The 19423-nt window shown below is 44.0% G+C and overlaps 1 protein-coding gene across 2 annotated transcripts in view; it reads left to right on the top strand.

Annotated features, from left to right (window-relative positions):
- Window positions 1-217: 217 nt before the first annotated feature.
- Window positions 218-19423, top strand: part of tmem165 (transmembrane protein 165) — a 44834-nt gene continuing 25628 nt past the window's right edge. The window contains exon 1 of one of the 2 annotated variants that reach the window (XM_069924647.1): window positions 218-403. In XM_069924647.1, the coding sequence (XP_069780748.1) occupies window positions 278-403 (126 nt within the window). In that variant the 5' untranslated portion in view covers window positions 218-277. Of the gene's footprint in view, window positions 410-19423 lie in introns of both variants that reach the window. The other variant, XM_069924646.1, reaches the window with a different exon arrangement.

Here is a 19423-nt window from a genome sequence, read left to right as displayed (position 1 = left end):
GTTGTCTCTCAGCCCCACAACAGACTGAGTCTTCTCCGCTCTCCTTGAATCACGACCCGGCGAATCCAAGAGGCGCCTGCGCAGAGAGGTCCATCTCAAACAACGAAACCGATGGGGGAGGGGGGAAGAGAGAATAAGGGAGAAGATTGACATGACTTTCATCCAATCGGAGCTGCTGACGTTTCGCCAAGTGGCAACCAGTGAATGAGGAGGACCAGTGGGCGGGACAGTGAGCTCGGTTTCCCCGGCCGCAGCAGGGTGGAGGCGGCCTCCGGACATGTCTCCGACGTGGCTGTCGCTGACGGCGAGTGCCACCGCCGTTCTCCTGCTGACTTTCTGCTGTGCGGCGGCGACGGCAATCGGCGGACAAGATGAGGAGAAAGCCGCCAAGGCAGATGCAGCAGTACGGGTAACGCCGTGGCGTGGGGGAGGGGGGGGGCGGCCGGCCTGCGGGAGGGGGGGGGGCGGCCTGCGGGAGGGGGGGGGGGCGGCCGGCCTGCGGGAGGGGGCGGCCGGCCTGCGGGAGGGGGGGGCGGCCTGCGGGAGGGGGGGGGCGGCCTGCGGGAGGGGGGGGGCGGCCTGCGGGAGGGGGGGGGGGGCCTGCGGGAGGGGGGGGGGGCAGCCTGCGGGGGAGGGGGGGCGGCCTGCGGGGGAATGGAGGCTCAGGGCAAAGATGTACAGTGGGGTCTTGTCGGGGGCTCGGGTCAGAGCGAGGACTCGTGTTCCTTGGCCGGCCCTTTCCAGGAACTTTTTCCAACTCGGACCCTCCCCCCACGACCTAATGACAGATCAAATGACATGAACTAGCAACTTAACCTGGTGGTGGCATCTACGTGGTCTAAAGGCGTCTGAAATTGTGTTTAGCCGTGCATTCCGAACATGGAAAATGAATGGAGTTAAATGGACGCTCACTCCGTAGACCTGCCTGCTCTGGATCCTTGTAATTCCAACCCCCGCCGAGACATCAACCATCTCAACTTTACCCCCACGAAACTCTATGCCCTCCACTCTCTGCACCAATCCTCACCTCAGTATCAAACCCCCAGATAAGGCGGGTGCTGTGTGTTATTGCATCGAATAACCAGACAACACAAGTGGCAACCTTTGACAAATACTTTTCGGTTAAATCCAACAACAATACAATATTATATCAGGAGCTTCTTGAAATAGTGTCTGCTACCAGCCAAGCTCAGTTAACTAACACGGGGACTCATGCATGCCCAATAGCGCTGTGGCGAGTACAAGCTGCAGAGAAGCCGATGGGAGGAGGGGCTGTCTCCATCCCCTTTCTTGGACATCCCCCTTCCACATTACCACAATCCATGTACATTAAAGTCTAGCAGTGAACATCCAGTCCAGTTTAATCCCAATAGTTTGGGTTGGGCTTACAAGTACATGCCAGAGCATGTAAAGTAGTAGCCGTTGGTGAAAGTGGATGCTTGGGGTGCTTCAGCTTGAGAAGATGTGCCATTTGTTTCATGGGCTGTCACTGAAGAACTTCCACCTACCTCAGATTCACATTCCAGATCCTGGTATATAGTATCATCAGGAATGGTTTGGGATAAGGGTGGCTCCCTAATGGGTAGTATGTGTCGACAGCTTCTCCGATACCTATCCTTCTGATTTTACCAGGTACAACCTGGGCTCCTGGCAACTCCTTTGACTATGCCTATGTGGTCATAGCCCTGTGGAGTCTGCATCCTTATGACTTTCCCTTCTGCTAATGGCTCGAGTGGCCGTCTGTTTCTGTTGTAGCACCTTTTCTCCGTTAGCCTCCTGTTCTGCAGTTGGGACTTGATTTTGTATGGGTTCTTTAGCTGAGGCTTCAAAACAACCTCGCCACTTGCAGGATCATCTGTGTCTGACTGGATGTAAGTCTGCGCCGGAGAACCCAATGTGGTGTCGTGAAGGATGTTCCTTAGGTTCAGCAGGTTGAGGAACACATCCATTTTCTCCTTGTGAGACTTCTCCATGAGCTACTTCATGCTCCACATGGCTATCTCAGCCAACCCATTTGACACTGTGTACTCTGGGCTGCTAGTGATGTGGTTGAAATCCCATGTTGCTGCAAAGCGTCTGAATTTCTCACTGGTAAACTGTGTGCTATTGTCCGATAGCAGAGCGTGGGGTGCCCCATGTACCGAAAAAGTGTCTTTTCAACTTAGTATGACTGCCAAAGAGGTGATATCAGGTAGAAGGTCTATCTCAAACCATCCAAAGAATGAATCGAAAAGTACTGTGCCATTCAAAGATGTCATTTGCCACGGTTGACCAGGAGAGGTCTCGCACTGGGTGGAGCTGCAGTGTCTCTTTCTGCTGGTGTGGCCTGGTGTTGTTGCACACCGACCAAGCTTGTACCTCCTGGTCTATGTTTTTGGTCACGTCTGGGCAAAAAACTATGTCTCTAGCCCTGCGTTTGTTTGCTTCTGCACCCGGGTGCACTCTGTGCAGGATAATGACATAGATGTTTTGCAGTGAACTCAGGAGTGCTGCTCTCAGGCCCTTCATTATGACTGTCATCGATGAGTAATTTGTTCTGGAATGGGAAGTAGGGTTGCACTTGCTGTGCTGCTTGTCTCACCACCCGCCCTTGATAAAAGTGCCCAGGGTCCTCAAAGTTGCATCTTTAGCCGTGAGCTGCCACAGTCCCTCCAACCAGGAGGAGGAGATGTGCATTAATGTCATTATATCAAAAGTGTCCTCTTCCTCAGCGTGCTGGATCGTGCATTTTCTTGGAGCATGGGATAGTACATCGGCTAAGTGCATTTCTTTTCCGCACTTGTAAGTTAAAGTCAGATTGTATTTCTGAAGCCTGAGCATCATTTTCTGTAATTGTGCAGGGGCTGCGTGAATGGGCTTCTTCAGAATTGTGACCAGAGGTAAATGGTCAGTCTCTATGGTCACTGGTCTACCATAGATGTAGTCATTGAATTTTGAGCAGGCGAAAACTACTGCCAACAAATCCTTCTCTATTTGGGCATACCTGGTCTCTGTGTTGGTGAGTGATCTGGATGTGTATGCTACTGGTTTTCCGTCTCGAAGCCACGCTGCACCCAGACCATACTGTGATGCATGACTGATCTTCTACGTCATAGTATGATAGAACAGGTGGGCATGACATATGGTGTTTTAATGAGTCGAATGCATTTTGTTGCTGCTCATGCTAGGACCACTCAACATCTTTCCATGTTAGCTGCCTCAGTAGAGTGGTAAGATCACTGGAGTTCAGGTTGAACTTGCCCAGGTAGTTGACGTGCCCAGAAACATTGTAGCATTGACATGTCTGTCGGTATCGGCATTTCACTAATTGCTCTGGTCTTTGAAGGGTCGGTCTTCAGGCCTTCTGTGAAAACATGGCCTACACAACCAACCTGGTTCAGCCAAAATCTGCACTTCTGGGGGTTGAGCTTAAGTTTTACCTTCCGGGCTCTGTCGAGTACCTTTTTTAAATTTGTGTCGTGTACTTCCAAGTTCTTGCCATCTATGAGTATGTCATCAACAACAATGGCATAGGGGTAGCCCCGCAAAGATTTGCTCCATTGTTCTTTGAAATATTTCACTGGCTGAATTGATTCTGAATGGCATTTGCAGGTATCTGTATCGGCTGAAACTCATGCCGAATGTGGTCAGCAGTAATGACTTTAATCAAGTTTGATTTGCCAGAAGGAATTCTTTAGTCCAAGACTGGAAAAAAATGGTTGTGCCGGCTATCTGCAAGGCAATTTCCTCTACAGTATGCATTGGATGGTGTGCTCGTTTTAAAGCTGTATTGAGGTCTCTCAGGTTGATGCAAATCCAGATCTCTCATGTCCTTTTTTCTTTGCAGCCATCATGGAGGTCACCTGCTTGGTGGGCTTGGAGACTGGGGTAATCACGCCTAGGTCCTGCATCCTGTCCAGCTCAGCCTTAATCCTGTCCTTCATTGCTACTGGTATACGGTGTGCCATATGAACCATGGCCTCTCTTCCAGTCGAGCCACATGGAATATGTCACTGGCAGTTTTCCCAGTTTCTCCGTAAAAAGGTCACTGTACTCATAAAAGATTCTGTGTGCCAAATAATACTCGGCCAGACTTATCTGGTGTACCTCTCTGTTGAACGAAACAAGTCCCATGTCCATGCTTATGCTCATGTCCATGCTTGCGCTCAGGCCCAGCAGAGGCATGATATCTTCTTGGACTACGAGAAAAGTTGGTATGTGCAGCTGTCCTTGGATGTAGCACCACACTCACACTGTGCTGTCAGTTCTGATTCTGCTGCCCCCATATGCCACTAGGCTTGTGGACTTGGTGCACTTTATGATCTGTCCTGACTTCCTCAGTTGGTTGAACGTTCTTTGTGACTTGATGTTGCACTTGGCCCCAATGTCAACTTTCATGTCTGTTGGTTTACCATTGATCTTCATTGCTACAAATGCTTTGTTGTTCCTTCAGATTCTTGCTGGGTCTTCTGTCATCTGCAGAGTCAATCCATCAATGTAAAACTCGTTCAAATTTGTTTGTCCTTACTCAGGTTCCAACTGATTAATCATCTTTATGGGGCTGAGTTACTGCCTGGGTCTTCAACATCTACTAAAATGGTTCAATTTCTGGCCCTGGCACTGTTAGCCAAACACTGGACACATCTTTTGTCTTGCCACAAGGTTGCCTCCACAGTTTCCACACTCCATTCTGGTTGAAGGTGTAATAGGGCTTGGTTAGCTACATCTTTTTGTGGCTTATGGCCACAATGGCCTGTTCGCAGGTCCTGCCTGGACTGTGTCTACGCTCACGCCTTGCTGCTGTGGAGGGCTAGGTTTCTGCTGTTCTCTTCCGTAGTTTCGTAGGCCAGACATGTGGAGATGGCCTTTGTAGGCGTTACTTCATTGCCACTCTGCAGTGCCTTTCTCATGCCTTCATCGCAGATGCTGCAGGCCATTCTGTCTTTAACCAACTCTTAATAGAGCACTCCAAAATCATAGGTCTTTGTCCTGATTTTTAGGTCGTTGACATGAAAGTGAATTGACCGGAATTAAATTTGTGCCTTTCCATCATTAAGTTCTTTTGTGGATATGCATTTCTCAAAAAAAATTTTTAACACTCAGGGTCATCTTTTGACTCAGCTGAGCTGATAATGATACCCTCTTCATGCACCTCATTTGCGTATTTGAATTACCTTTCCCTTTCAATGGCCTCAGAGGCTGCCAAGTTTGGTAGAATGTATGCTCTGACTCTGGCAGACTTATCACTATGCGCCACCTCGATGAAAATGTTGTATTCTTGTTCGAATATGTGCCAATTCTCAGCCACATAGCCCTCAAACACGAGCAGGTCGAGCCTTCTGAATCCATCCACCATTATGGCGCAGTTACAAATGTGTTACAACCATAATTTTGGTTACTCACTTTTCACTTGAAGGCTTCAGGCTTGGGATGCATGCAATCCCATTTCTGACACCATGTTTGTAATTGCATCGAATAACCAGACAACACAAGTGGCAACCTCTGATGAAACTTTTACTGTAAATCCAACAATAATACAATACATATCGGGAACTTCTTGAAATGGTGTCTGCTACCAGCCAAGCTCTGTTTTTAACTAATGCACGCCTCAAGTGGACTTGCACATGTGCAGTGGTGCTGTGGCAAGTACAGTGGCTGTAGCGGGTGCAGAGCAGCTGTCTACAGGTGCTATTGTGATATGGCATACTGATCTCAACTTTGCTGAAGCCAGATGGCAGCATCAAAACACCTCCTCTCAGTACCCCTTGAGCAGGACCCCACCAAAAACATCAACCCAGTCACTCATCACTTCTGGTCATCTCCCTCCCACAGCTTCCAACCTCAAACCCCCTACCCAAGATCCACAAATCAAATTGTTCCAGTAGACCCGTTGTTTCTGCGTGCCCCTGCCCCACTGAAATGGTATCATCTTAACTCGATTCCATTTTGTCCCACTCCCCTTCCTCAGTCCAGTCCCTCTCTATCTGCATCTGTAATACCTCACTTGCCCTCCATCACTTCAACTTTCAGTTCCCTGAACTCGACTGATACATTTTAACCATGGACATCAAATCTCCATGCACCTCCGTACCCCATATCCAAGTTTTCAAAGCCCTCAAAGTCATCCTTTGCCATTACCCTCCCCTGGCTGGCAGAACTTGTCTCACCTCAATAACTCATCCCACTTTCTCCAAATCAAAAGTGAAACCATGGGTCCCAGCTAAGTCTGCCTTTTGTTGGCATTGTGGAGCAATCCATGCTACCAGCCTGCCGAAGGCAAGGCTTCTCAACTCTTCCTCTGTTTCTTAGATCAACTACTACATTGGTGCTGTCTCATGCATCCAAGATGAGCTCGTCAACTTTATCCACTTTACTGATAACTTTCACTCCAACCTGTCCATGGTCCTCTCTGGCAACACTCTCCACTTTCCTGATCTCTCTGTCTCCATCCTGGGAGAGAAACTCTGGAGACTTTCTACAAACCCACCAAGTCCCACAGTTACTTCGACTGCACTTCGTCACACTGTGTCCCCTGTAAGGATTCTATTTCTTTCTCTCAATTCCTCCGTTTCCATCATATCTTCACCCAGGATGAGGTCTTTCATTCCAGATCATTAGCGATATCCTCCTTCAAAAAATGATGGCTTCCCCTAACTCATTTCTTTATCCGTATCTCCTCTATTTCCTGCACATCTGCCCTGGCCCCCTCCGCAGCTAGATGCAACAAGGACAGGATTCTCATTGTCCTTACTTACCACCCCACCAGTCCCCACATCCAATATATCCTCTGTGTTTTATACCACCTACAATGCGATCCCACCACCAGCCACATCTTCTCTTCTCCATCTTCTGCAGCGACATCTTCCTTTGTGATGCATTCATCCACTCATCCTGTCCCACTAATTGCCCCCTTGGTACCTACCCCTCTGACTGCAAGAAATGCTGCACTTGTGCCCACACCTGCCTCACCTTAATTGGGGTCGCAAACAGTCCTTCCAAGTGAAGTAACTCTACTTGTGAATCTGCAGGGGTCATCTGCTGCATCTGGTGCTCCTGTTGAAGCCTTCTTTACATCGGATACACTGGACACAAACTGGGGGATCATTTCTTTGAGCACCTTCGCTCTATCAGCTATAATAGTCATCTCCCAGTGGCCAACCATTTCAAATCCATGCCCATTCCCACACTGACATGCCTGTCCATGGACTCGTGTGCTGCCAAACCAAGGCCACCAACAAATTTGATGAATAACGCCTAATATTCCATCAGGGCACTCTCCGAACAGATGGCATTAACATCGACCTCCAGTTTCTGTTAGGCCCCTCCTCTTTTTTTCTCTCTCTTACCCTACCCCATATCTCCCTTCCTCCAGTTCCTCACCTGCTTCAGTTTCCATTCCATCTCCCCTTTTCATCTTTTTTCTCATCTGTACAACAAATTTTGTGACATGTTCATGACAATAAATTCTGATTCTGCTCTCCCACCTATCACCCTCTTTCCTGATGACTTTTACTCCTCCTCCAACCTTTTTATTTTGGTTCTTGCCTACATTTTGCTCTTACCTTGATAAAAAGCCTGAAACGTTGGTTATATATCTTTGCTTCCTATGAATGCTGTATGACCTGCTGGGTTTCTCCAGCATTTTTGTGTATTAAATGGGTGATACAGATCGTGTTATATGGCGAGCTCTCCACTGGCCACCGTGACAGAGGTGCACCAAAGAAAAGGTACAAGGACTGCCTAAAGAAATCTCTTGGTGCCTGCCACATTGACCACCGCCAGTGGGCTGATAATGCCTCAAACCGTGCATCTTGGCGCCTCACAGTTTGGCGGGCAGCAACCTCCTTTGAAGAAGACCGCAGAGCCCACCTCACTGACAAAAGGCAACCAACCCCAACCAACCAATTTTTCGCTGCAACCGTGTCTGCCTGTCCCGCATCGGACTTGTCAGCCACAAACGAGCCTGCAGCTGACGTGGACTTTCTACCCCCTCCATAAATCTTCGTCCGCGAAGCCAAGCCAAAGAAAGAACATCGTGTACATGCCAGTAAAAAGATGCTTACTCTTTTGACCTCTCCAGTATTTGAACTGGCTAATCTTGTATATCCAAGTATCCTCAAAGTGAGTTTTATCCTCCCCCCCCCCCATGAAATATCTCCGATTCTTTATCAGATGTTCTAAGTTTGTATACACTGGGCTTTGAACCCCTTGGTTAAGAAAATCCTTCCCATTTATTTCTTCTAATGTAGTCACATTTTTCCCAGAGAAACAAACCCATTTTATTCAATCTTTTTTTTAAACTTATTCGTTCAAAATACAGATAATAAGTAACATATATAACAATAAACAAAGCATGAACGTTATATTTTATATATATTAAAAAAAAAGGAAAGAAACCCCCCCCCCTTTCAGCCAACTCTCCTAAGGAGAGCCATAAAGAAAAAAGAAAGAAAAGTAAAGCATACATATTAAAATCTAGTCAATATAAATCAAAATGTAAATATTCTGAATATTACAACCACGTTATTAATAATAAAAACTATAGTTATCCACGAAATGTGTGTAATTTTTTCTATTATTAAACAATATTTCATCTCATTATGCCAAAAGTCTTAAACTTAATCATTTCGAGTAAAATCGTATCTCTACCGAACACGTTTTACCAAAGATCAAACTTGATAAAAAATACGCTTATGCTTAATCGGACTGTTTAAACCCTGAACATTAAAAGTAGCAAACTTCAACTTTGACATAGCTACTAATATTACTAAAAACTAATAATATCAATATATAAAGACTCAGATTAAAGTAAATAAGCCCTCCAATAGGAGAAAAAGAAACCACAAATTAAAGTCTAAATAAAATGAAACTTAAAAAAAAGATAAAAAGAAAACCTCCCTTCCCCCAAAAAAAAACTACCAAAAGGAAGTAATCCCTAAACAAAAGTTGGGTGTGGATCACCCACCAGTGGCTGATGACTAGTAGAACATAGAGCAAATTTCTCCCTCCCCAGCCAAACAAAGAATAACAACAAGATATCATAATGACATAAAAAGAAAATTAAAAAAAAAATTATTCTATTCATCCAAGAAATTCCAGACTTGGCGACCCCCATTTCAAGGAAACGGACTCTTTCCATTCCCATTTCTGCCGTTTCTTCCATTTCCAGAACAACCAGATTTTTCTTTAGGAGACAATGGTGGGCTAAGTCTTTGTCCTCTTACATCTGGCAACGAGTCAGCAAAACTCATTGCTTCACACTCATTCTCAAAAAACCGAGATTGAAAGTCTCCACAAAACACCTTCAACACTGCCGGATAGCGAAAAGTAGACTTATAACCTTTACGCCACAAAACTTCTTTAACTGGATTAAATCGATGGCGATGCTGAATAACCTCTTGACTCAAATCAGGATAGAAAAAACTCCCAGTGACGGCATCCCGACTTCCTTACGGGGCCGACGCTGTTCTCCCCCCGCAACCCGTTGTTGCTTCAAAAACAAAAAAGACCAAGATATTCAGATTGGAGTATATCCTAGGGTATTTCAAGCAATGGAGTCGTCTTCTTGCGTGCCCCCTCCGTTAAAGTCGGCGGCTGCCAGAATCAGGATCCACATCGGGGGAAAATGCACCTTCCTCCTGAGAACGGGTAATTCCAGCGATGTCCTTCTGGTGAATAGTAGTCATTTTTTCAGCTCCCACAGGCAATCTCTGGTTTAGGCTTGAAAGAAAGCAAACCTGAAGTTGTAGCAGACTGATAAGGCTCTAAATCTTCAACACTGAAAATGTAGTTTCTTCTGTACTTGAGGTTTAATCTTTTTACCATTAATAGCCATAACAATTCCTTGATACTTTAAACTAAATTTAAAAAAATTTAAACCTGAAAACAAAATTAAAAACGGGTTCTTAAAAGTCTGGCCAGAGAGGTCGAGATTACACGTCTAGATTCTACGCCATCTTGCCACGCCCCTGATCTTATTCAATCTTTGAAATTTCTTTTCGCAGATTTGACCTTTTATCTTTAAGAATGTAGTCCAAGGTTGTGGATTTCTTTCACACTTCCCATTTATTCCCCTGGTAGCAATGTTGTTGACCCATCTTCATTGCTTCATTGTGAATTTGTGAAACATTCCTTGAAGTTTCATTAACCATTTAAGCTGATTAGTCTTTTTTTAAGTTTATTTAAAATTTTGCAAAGTAATACAGATATTTAGAAAAAACTCTTATTCCCCCCACCCTCCAACCCCCTATTCCTCCCTCCCCCTGGAGCTTAACATATAAAATGAAAAGTGTTAAAAAATACAGATAAAGAGGGTTGAATTACAAAACATCTTTTCAACAATTCAAACAAAAATAATAAAAAAGAATTATTTACTTAACATCTATCTTCATACATTTCAAATATGGAGTCCACATATTTTCAAAAAAAGGAATAATTATTTCTCAAATTATATGTAATTTTCTCTAAATATAAACATCATTGAATTTCATTATGCCACCTCTGTATACTTAATTTTGCATCATTTTTCCAAGTTACCGCTATGTATTTTCTAGCTACTGCCAAACTCAAATGAATAAATGCAATCCAAGATTTATCTAGACGTGTTGTTAATGGGTTCATATATCCTAATAAACACAGCCATGGATCCATATATAAATATGTTTGAAATAAATCTCGAAAAAATGTAATAATCTTTGCGCAAAAAGGTTTAACCTTTGGACATTTCCAGACAGGGTGTATAAAAGTACCTATCTGGTCTCCACATCTAAAACACAAATCAGAGTCCCTTTAACTTTTTTGGAGTTAAATATAACTGATGTAAAAAATTATAATTAATTAAGCTATAGTGCACATTAACTAATTTTGTAACACTATGTAAACATAGGTCAGACTATACTTCCTCAGGAATAAACATAGCTAACTCCTGCTCCCATTTATCTCGTATTCGCAACCCTCCGACCTTCTTCATTTTTGATTGTAATAACAAATACATGTCTGAAACAAACCCTTATCCATAAGCAATATTTCAAACTTTGATTGCATTGGTAATATTAATTCTCAACCAAACTTATTCATTAAAAAAATCATGTATTTGGTAATAAGCAAATAACATATTTTGTGATATCCCAAACTTCTCCATAAGTCTATCAAATGAAAGGAATAAACTTGCCTCAAAACAATCTTCATTTAATACCAAACCTTTTGAGACTGATTCTTTCAAATAAGGGTTATGCATTGAAAAAGGAATCAAATGATTTTGATATAACGGAGTTTTAATTGAACATACTTCTTTTGATCCTATAAGTTGATTCCATTTACTCCATATTTTAAATAAATGAGTTAAAGCAGGTAATTTGTATGTTTGCAAAAGCAATAAATTTCATTTATATATAAAATTATGTATTGATCTTGTATCTGATCCATCTCCACATTGGCAGTTGGCCAGTATCAAACAATCTACTGATAAACTTCAATTCCACTGCCTGATAATAATTTTGAAAATGTGGTAATTGAAGACCTCCCAAATCATATGACCACGTCAACTTTTGCATCAATACTCTTGATAATTTCTCTTTCCATAAAAAAGAACATACCACCTTATTCAATTCTTTGAAAAATTTCCCCAGTACCAAACACGGAATTGATTGGAATAAATACTGAATACATGGATATATATATTCATTTTAATACAACTTACTCGACTAATTAATGTCAATGACAAATCCTTCCATCGATTTAAATTAGATTTAATCTTATTTAACAAAGGTAAATAATTTAGACCATACAAATTCTTAAATTCCTTATCAATAATTACACCTAAATATTTAATTTTCTCTGACCATTTCAATTTAGTAATTTGCCTACAATCCAAATAATCTTCAGATATTGCTAGTATCTCACTTTTATCCCAATTTACTTTGTACCCTGATATTGACCCATAGTTTTCCAATAATTCTTGTCAAGGTCGTAATGAACTCTTAGGTTTAGATTAATATATCAACACATCATCTGCAAATAAATTAATTTTATACTCTCGTTGTCCAATCGTAATACCTTGAATAGCCATATTTTGTCTAATTGCTTGAGCAATTCTATAACTAATGCAAATAAGGCTGGTGACAATGAACAGCCCTGTCTGGTTGATCTATTCAAAGTAAATGCTTGAGAGACCTGACAGCACCTCTGGTATCCAGTTCCGAAAAAACTTCACTGGAACCGTTCCTTCAAAATCTTCTGGCAAACCCACTATTTTAATGTTATTACGTCTACTTTGATTTTCTAACGAGTCAATCTTCTGCATAACCTCACGCTTCTGAACCTTCCAATCTGTTAAACAATGTTCCAAATAATTTATTTGTTCAGTATATCGGTCTACCGTGTCAGTACAATCACGAAATGCTCATTTAATATCCTTAAATTCTCCCTGAACCATATCCACTTCTCTTAAACATTTAACCATATCTTGCTTAATCAATGCCTTTTCACCTCTCAATTCAGTAAATTGAAGCTTACTTTCTTTAAAACCTGAGTAACTTGAACAGCCATATTATCCATATGTCACATGAACTCATCTGCAACAAAAAGTGTAGAATCTTCTTCCACCTGTACTGTTTTAAAAGTCTGTAAAGTTGGAGATTTATTTCTAGGTATTTTTGTAAGTTTTTGAAGCATTTGAGGCCTACCTTTAATAAGTCTGGCAGCTTGTAGTATCAGGACCAGTTCCTCCTCAGAATAGTCCTCCATCCCCTGTTCTTCTTCTTCTTCCACCATTGGTGAAATAGGTGCCGGTATATGCTTGGACGCCGCCGCTGCCCGGGCTTCCCAACTCCGGGTCAACAACCCTTCCCACACTGGCCCGACATGTCTGAGCCGTCGGGAAAGGGCCAACCCCATCATTGGGGTCCAGTCCGATACGACGCGCATGTGTGAATCCTCGCATATGCTCAATCTGGACTGGGCCCCACGTTCGAGGCCTGACATTTTCACCATCAGGCTCAGCACGTCGGAAGTTAATCCGACGTGCTTGAGCCCTCGATCGGACGCCGGGCCCCCGCTTGCAGAGGCCTCCACATCCCCGGGGATGCGCTCTGGATCGCGAGCGCGCCTCCCCTCGGATGAACGAGCGCAGCAGCGCCATCTTGTGTTGAGGGCGCAGGAGTCAACATTACCTTCACCTGGGTAACCTTTGATGTCTTCAGATGCTCCAAAATCGATCTCTGGGGACCCTTCAGTGAGGTAGGCCTCAATTCCTCTGCACTTCCTACTCTTTAAAAATGTGCTTTTTTTTGAAGTTTGGGATTTAATAGCTCTCATTATAACTGTCAGAACTCTTTAAAATCTATAAAGAGCTCTTTTAATGTTTTAACAGTTTTTTTAAAAATCGTGTATTAAATATTCAACTGGGGAGAGGTGGAATCTCACATCTACTCCCTATGCCATCTTGCCACCCCAACCTCCCTCACCCCCCCAAGCTGATTAGCCTTGTAGTCAGTGGAGATTTAAGTACAATGTCTATGGAACACAATGTATTTTCTTAAAGTTACTGAACTTTGTTATTGTTAATGTGGAAAGCTTTGTTCATTCAACAAAGTATTATAAACAATAGTGAAATTAAAGGTTTTCTGGTGAGTTGGGAAGAAAATGAGCTTGATTAAGAAAATTGTGTTGGCTAAGGAACTGGCGGCCCTTGAACTAGTCATAGAATTTTCAGTATTAAACAACTTCCATGATAGAGTAAATGTTTGGTATATGACTTTGGTTGGTGGGGGGGATGGAGCCAGTGAATGGTGTAACAGTATACTTTGAAACATGAAAGTCTGCAGATGCTGTGATTGTGGTTAAAAGCAGAAATGCTGGAGGAACTAAGTAGGTCTTGCTGCTAAAGCGCAGAAGGACTGGAGGAACTCAGCAGGTCTCACAGCTAAAATCTTAGCAGGTCCTCCAGCATTTCTGTATTTTAGCTGTAAAATCTGTTGAGTTCCTCTAGCATTTCTGTGTTTTTTAACTTTAACATTATGCTGGGACTGTTGTGTTTGGTCACAAAGGAGGTGCTGGAGGATTGGAGAATGGCAAATGTAATCCATTTGTTTAAAAAATGGTATTAGGGGGAATCCTGGGAATTATAGATTGGTGAGTCTTATGCCAGTGGTGTGCAAACTATTGCAGAGGATTCTTAAGGAAAGGATCCAAGAACATTTGGAGAAGTACCGTCCACTCAAGGATAGCATGGGTTTGTGAAGAGAAGGTTGTGCCTCACTAGCCTAATTAAGTTTTATGAGGAGATAGCAAAAGAAATTGAAGTTTGGGCAGTAGATGTGGTCTACGTGGATTTTAGTAAAGCATTTGATGAGATCCCCAATGAGAGACTCATTCCGAAAGTCATGAGGTATGGGATTCATGGAACCTTGGCTGAGTGGATTAACAATTGGCTTGTACGTAGAAAGCAGAGAGTAGTAGTGGATGGAAAGTATTCAGCCTGGAGGTCATTAACTAGAGGAGTAATGCAGGGATCTGTTCTGAGACTCCTTCTCTTAGTAATTTTTCAAAAAATAAATTACGTAGATGAAGAACTAGAAGGATGAGTCTAAGTTTGTGGATGATAAGAAGGTTGGAAGAGTTGTGGATGGAGCTGAAAGTTGTTGTAGGTTACAAGATGATATAGACAAGATGCAGAGTTGGGTGGAAAATGGGCAGATGGAGTTCAGTCCGGATAAGTGTGAAATGATGCATTTTGGAAGGTCAAACCAGATTCTGAGTACAGAGTTGGTCAGATACTGAAGTGTGGAGGAACAGAGAAACCTTAGTCCAAATCCATACATCTCTCAAGGTTGCTGCTCAGGTTGATAGGATAGTTAAGGAGGCCTATGGGATCTAGGGCTTCATTAATAGGGGGTTTAAGTTTAAGAGTCAAAAGGTCATGTTGCAACTGTACAAATTTGTGGTGAGACACTAAGAGTATTGTGTTCAATTCTGGTCATCTCATTACAAGAAAGATGAAGAGGGTACAGAGGAGATTTACCAGGATGTTACCTGGATTTGAAAATGAGGCAAGGTTAACACAGCTGGGACTTTTCTCTTTGGAGCACAAAGATGAGAGGCACAGATAAGGAGGACAAGTGTCTTTTTCTCAGGGCAGGAACAGCAAACACCAGAGGACATCTGTACAAAGTGAAGGGAGGAAAGTTGAGGGGAGACATCAGGGGTAAGTCTTTTTTCTACTCTGAGTTGTGTGTGCCTGGAATGCCTTTCCAGGGTTGGTGACGAAGGCTGAAACATTGAGGACACTTAAGAAACTCTTACACAGGCACATGGATGAAAGAAAAATAGAGGGTTATGAGGTAGGAAGGGTTTAGTACTTCTTTTTGGCTACCAGGTTTGGAGTACCAGATACAGAAAAAGCAGTGGGACCAGACAGCTGCTCAGCTGTAAGACTGGAGATGGGGAAAGAGTTTAAAAGAATCCAGATAGAGAAAGGCCTGAAACATTGCCTTCCCAGTGATCACTTTCGATTTTGCCAAGATTACTCCTCATTGGATCTCATCACAGCCTTGGTCCAAATGCAAACCAGAAAGCTGAATTCCAAAGATACGAGTAAAATCAATGAAGAATTTGACACATCCAGTGTCTCATTCCTTGAACTAATCAAAGAAACATCAAGGGGACAGCTGTCCAGTTATTTGAGTCATACCTCCCCCAAAGGAATTTGGTTGTTGTTGTTGTTGGAGTCAATAAGAGATGCTGGCCCTGGCATTGCCAACTAGCCGCCAAATTGAAAAAATAAATAAATCTTCTTTGGCTTGGCTTCGCGGACGAAGATTTATGGAGGGGGTAAAAAGTCCACGTCAGCTGCAGGCTCGTTTGTGGCTGACCAGTCCGATGCGGGACAGGCAGACACGATTGCAGCGGTTGCAAGGGAAAATTGGTTGGTTGGGGTTGGGTGTTGGGTTTTTCCTCCTTTGCCTTTTGTCAGTGAGGTGGGCTCTGCGGTCTTCTTCAAAGGAGGCTGCTGCCCGCCAAACTGTGAGGCGCCAAGATGCACGGTTTGAGGCGTTATCAGCCCACTGGCGGTGGTCAATGTGGCAGGCACCAAGAGATTTCTTTAGGCAGTCCTTGTACCTTTTCTTTGGTGCACCTCTGTCACGGTGGCCAGTGGAGAGCTCGCCATATAATACGATCTTGGGAAGGCGATGGTCCTCCATTCTGGAGACGTGACCCATCCAGCGCAGCTGGATCTTCAGCAGCGTGGACTCGATGCTGTCGACCTCTGCCATCTCGAGTACCTCGACGTTAGGGGTGTGAGCGCTCCAATGGATGTTGAGGATGGAGCGGAGACAACGCTGGTGGAAGCGTTCTAGGAGCCGTAGGTGGTGCCGGTAGAGGACCCATGATTCGGAGCCGAACAGGAGTGTGGGTATGACAACGGCTCTGTATACGCTTATCTTTGTGAGGTTTTTCAGTTGGTTGTTTTTCCAGACTCTTTTGTGTAGTCTTCCAAAGGCGCTATTTGCCTTGGCGAGTCTGTTGTCTATCTCATTGTCGATCCTTGCATCTGATGAAATGGTGCAGCCGAGATAGGTAAACTGGTTGACCGTTTTGAGTTTTGTGTGCCCGATGGAGATGTGGGGGGGCTGGTAGTCATGGTGGGGAGCTGGCTGATGGAGGACCTCAGTTTTCTTCAGGCTGACTTCCAGGCCAAACATTTTGGCAGTTTCCGCAAAGCAGGACGTCAAGCGCTGAAGAGCTGGCTCTGAATGGGCAACTAAAGCGGCATCATCTGCAAAGAGTAGTTCACGGACAAGTTTCTCTTGTGTCTTGGTGTGAGCTTGCAGGCGCCTCAGATTGAAGAGACTGCCATCCGTGCGGTACCGGATGTAAACAGCGTCTTCATTGTTGGGGTCTTTCATGGCTTGGTTCAGCATCATGCTGAAGAAGATTGAAAAGAGGGTTGGTGCGAGAACACAGCCTTGCTTCACGCCATTGTTAATGGAGAAGGGTTCAGAGAGCTCATTGCTGTATCTGACCCGACCTTGTTGGTTTTCGTGCAGTTGGATAATCATGTTGAGGAACTTTGCGGGACATCCGATGCGCTCTAGTATTTGCCAAAGCCCTTTCCTGCTCACGGTGTCGAAGGCTTTGGTGAGGTCAACAAAGGTGATGTAGAGTCCTTTGTTTTGTTCTCTGCACTTTTCTTGGAGCTGTCTGAGGGCAAAGACCATGTCAGTGGTTCCTCTGTTTGCGCGAAAGCCGCACTGTGATTCTGGGAGAATATTCTCAGCGACACTAGGTATTATTCTATTTAGTAGAATCCTAGCGAAGATTTTGCCTGCAATGGAGAGCAACGTGATTCCCCTGTAGTTTGAGCAGTCTGATTTCTCGCCTTTGTTTTTGTACAGGGTGATGATGGTGGCATCACGAAGATCCTGAGGCAGTTTACCTTGGTCCCAACAAAGCTTGAAAAACTCATGCAGTTTGGCATGCAGAGTTTTGCTGCCAGCCTTCCAGACTTCTGTGGGGATTCCATCCATACCTGCTGCTTTGCCACTTTTCAGTTGTTCGATTGCCTTATATGTCTCATCCAGGGTGGGAACCTCATCCAGCTCTAGCCTTAGGGGCTGTTGAGGGAGCTGGAGCAGGGCGGAATCTTGGACTGAGCGGTTGGTACTGAAAAGAGATTGGAAGTGTTCTGACCATCGGTTGAGGATGGAGATCTTGTCGCTGAGGAGGACTTTGCTGTCTGAGCTGCGCAGCGGGCTTTGGACTTGGGGTGAGGGGCCGTACACAGCCTTTAGAGCCTCGTAGAAACCCCTGAAGTCGCCAATGTCCGCGCTGAGCTGTGTTCGTTTGGCGAGGCTAGTCCACCACTCATTTTGGATCTCCCGGAGTTTGCGCTGAAGATGGCTGCATGCGCGACGGAAGGCTTGTTTCTTCTCTGGACAGGACGGCTTTGTAAGGTGAGCCTGGTGGGCAGCTCGCTTCTTTGCCAGCAGCTCCTGGATTTCCTGGCTGTTTTCGTCAAACCAGTCCTTGTTTTTCCTGGAGGAGAAGCCCAGTACCTCTTCAGTGGATTGCAGTATGGATTGCAGTATGAAAAAATAAATAAATAAGCACACGCTAAATTAGTACAACAGGGTTATGTTCTGGAAATGGGGATACAAATCGATTTGGGTGTGTCAATCATTATAGGTGAAATATACTCATCCAAGCTCCTGAGACTTGACAACGGATCCTCACCCCAGCATCCTGCTCACCAGAGTTCCCAAAATCCCGACTGCCCACCCATCCGAGATCCTGGTGTCCTGACTGCAGATCTTCAATATCCCAACATATTGACCACAGACTCTCTCCCAGCTACTTGCTGCCCACCCATCCAAGCTCATGATGCCCCGACCGCCGATCTTCACCCCAACTGCCCACCCCACCCACTGGAGGTCCCAATGCCCCAATTGTGTCAACTGCGGATGTTTGCCTCAGCCACCCAAACACCAGAGCTCCTAATGCCCCAGCCACAGACTCTCTCCTAGGCCCCTCAACTTACTGTACAACATAAATTATAATGGGCACATGCAGTCATTCTTATTTATTAAAATTGACCAAATATGTGATAGTGGGATTTCTTACAAAAATACTTCTGAAATTATTTTTAATTTATACATGTATTGAAATCTGTCACCAGTTTGAGGGTTAATTTTGGAAAATGCTTTATGTAGTTCTAGAATATCATGATTAACTAGTTTGAAGACACAGCTGCTCTCTATAGTTTATGATGCACATCTGTACAAGAAAAGCTCCACTTTTGAAATGGCTGTGGGTACTGTTGTTAGAATGTATAGAAAAGTTAGCTTGTTCTGGGTTTTGTATACACTGTCCTTTCCTGTCCCTTGTGCTTCAGTATCTGGAATGATGGTCTATTTCAACTCGAATCTGCAGCACCTCTTTATCATTTAAAACTGTTAAAGATTAAACTAATCAAAGTTTTGGGAAAATTGCTCCTTGACTAGAGGGTCAATAATTTACAGATTAACCCAAAATGAACTGTTCCACAGAATTTGCAATGTTCTACCTATGCACCCAAATGTTGTCTGCCACTTGAAGGAGGAAGAAAACTGTAAATGGGAATTTAGCAAATGTCTCAAGACACTGGTAGCATGGTAGTGCCATGGATGGTCATTTGGTTTTAGAGCAGTGTTTGGAATGGCTCACAAGGACCACTCTGACGTAATGGTCTCTCCCACACTTACTGAAGATAAAGTCAGAACAGTGAGTTGTGATTGGCTATGTTGTCTCTGCTTCATCTGTGTCCTCTTGTCCTCCATAAAAAACCAAATTAGTTCTGACATGTCTCCCTAAACTTTCCTCCACTCATCTTAAATGGGTATCCCTTGAGAAAAAAGATTCTGACTGTCTACCATATGTATGCCTCTCATAATCTAATACACCTCTGTTA

The sequence above is a fragment of the Narcine bancroftii genome, chromosome 3, assembly GCF_036971445.1.
Source record: "Narcine bancroftii isolate sNarBan1 chromosome 3, sNarBan1.hap1, whole genome shotgun sequence".
Taxonomy (NCBI): domain Eukaryota; kingdom Metazoa; phylum Chordata; class Chondrichthyes; order Torpediniformes; family Narcinidae; genus Narcine; species Narcine bancroftii.
The sequence above is the reverse complement of the archived record's forward strand: the minus strand, read 5'-3'. Positions and strand labels throughout refer to the sequence as shown.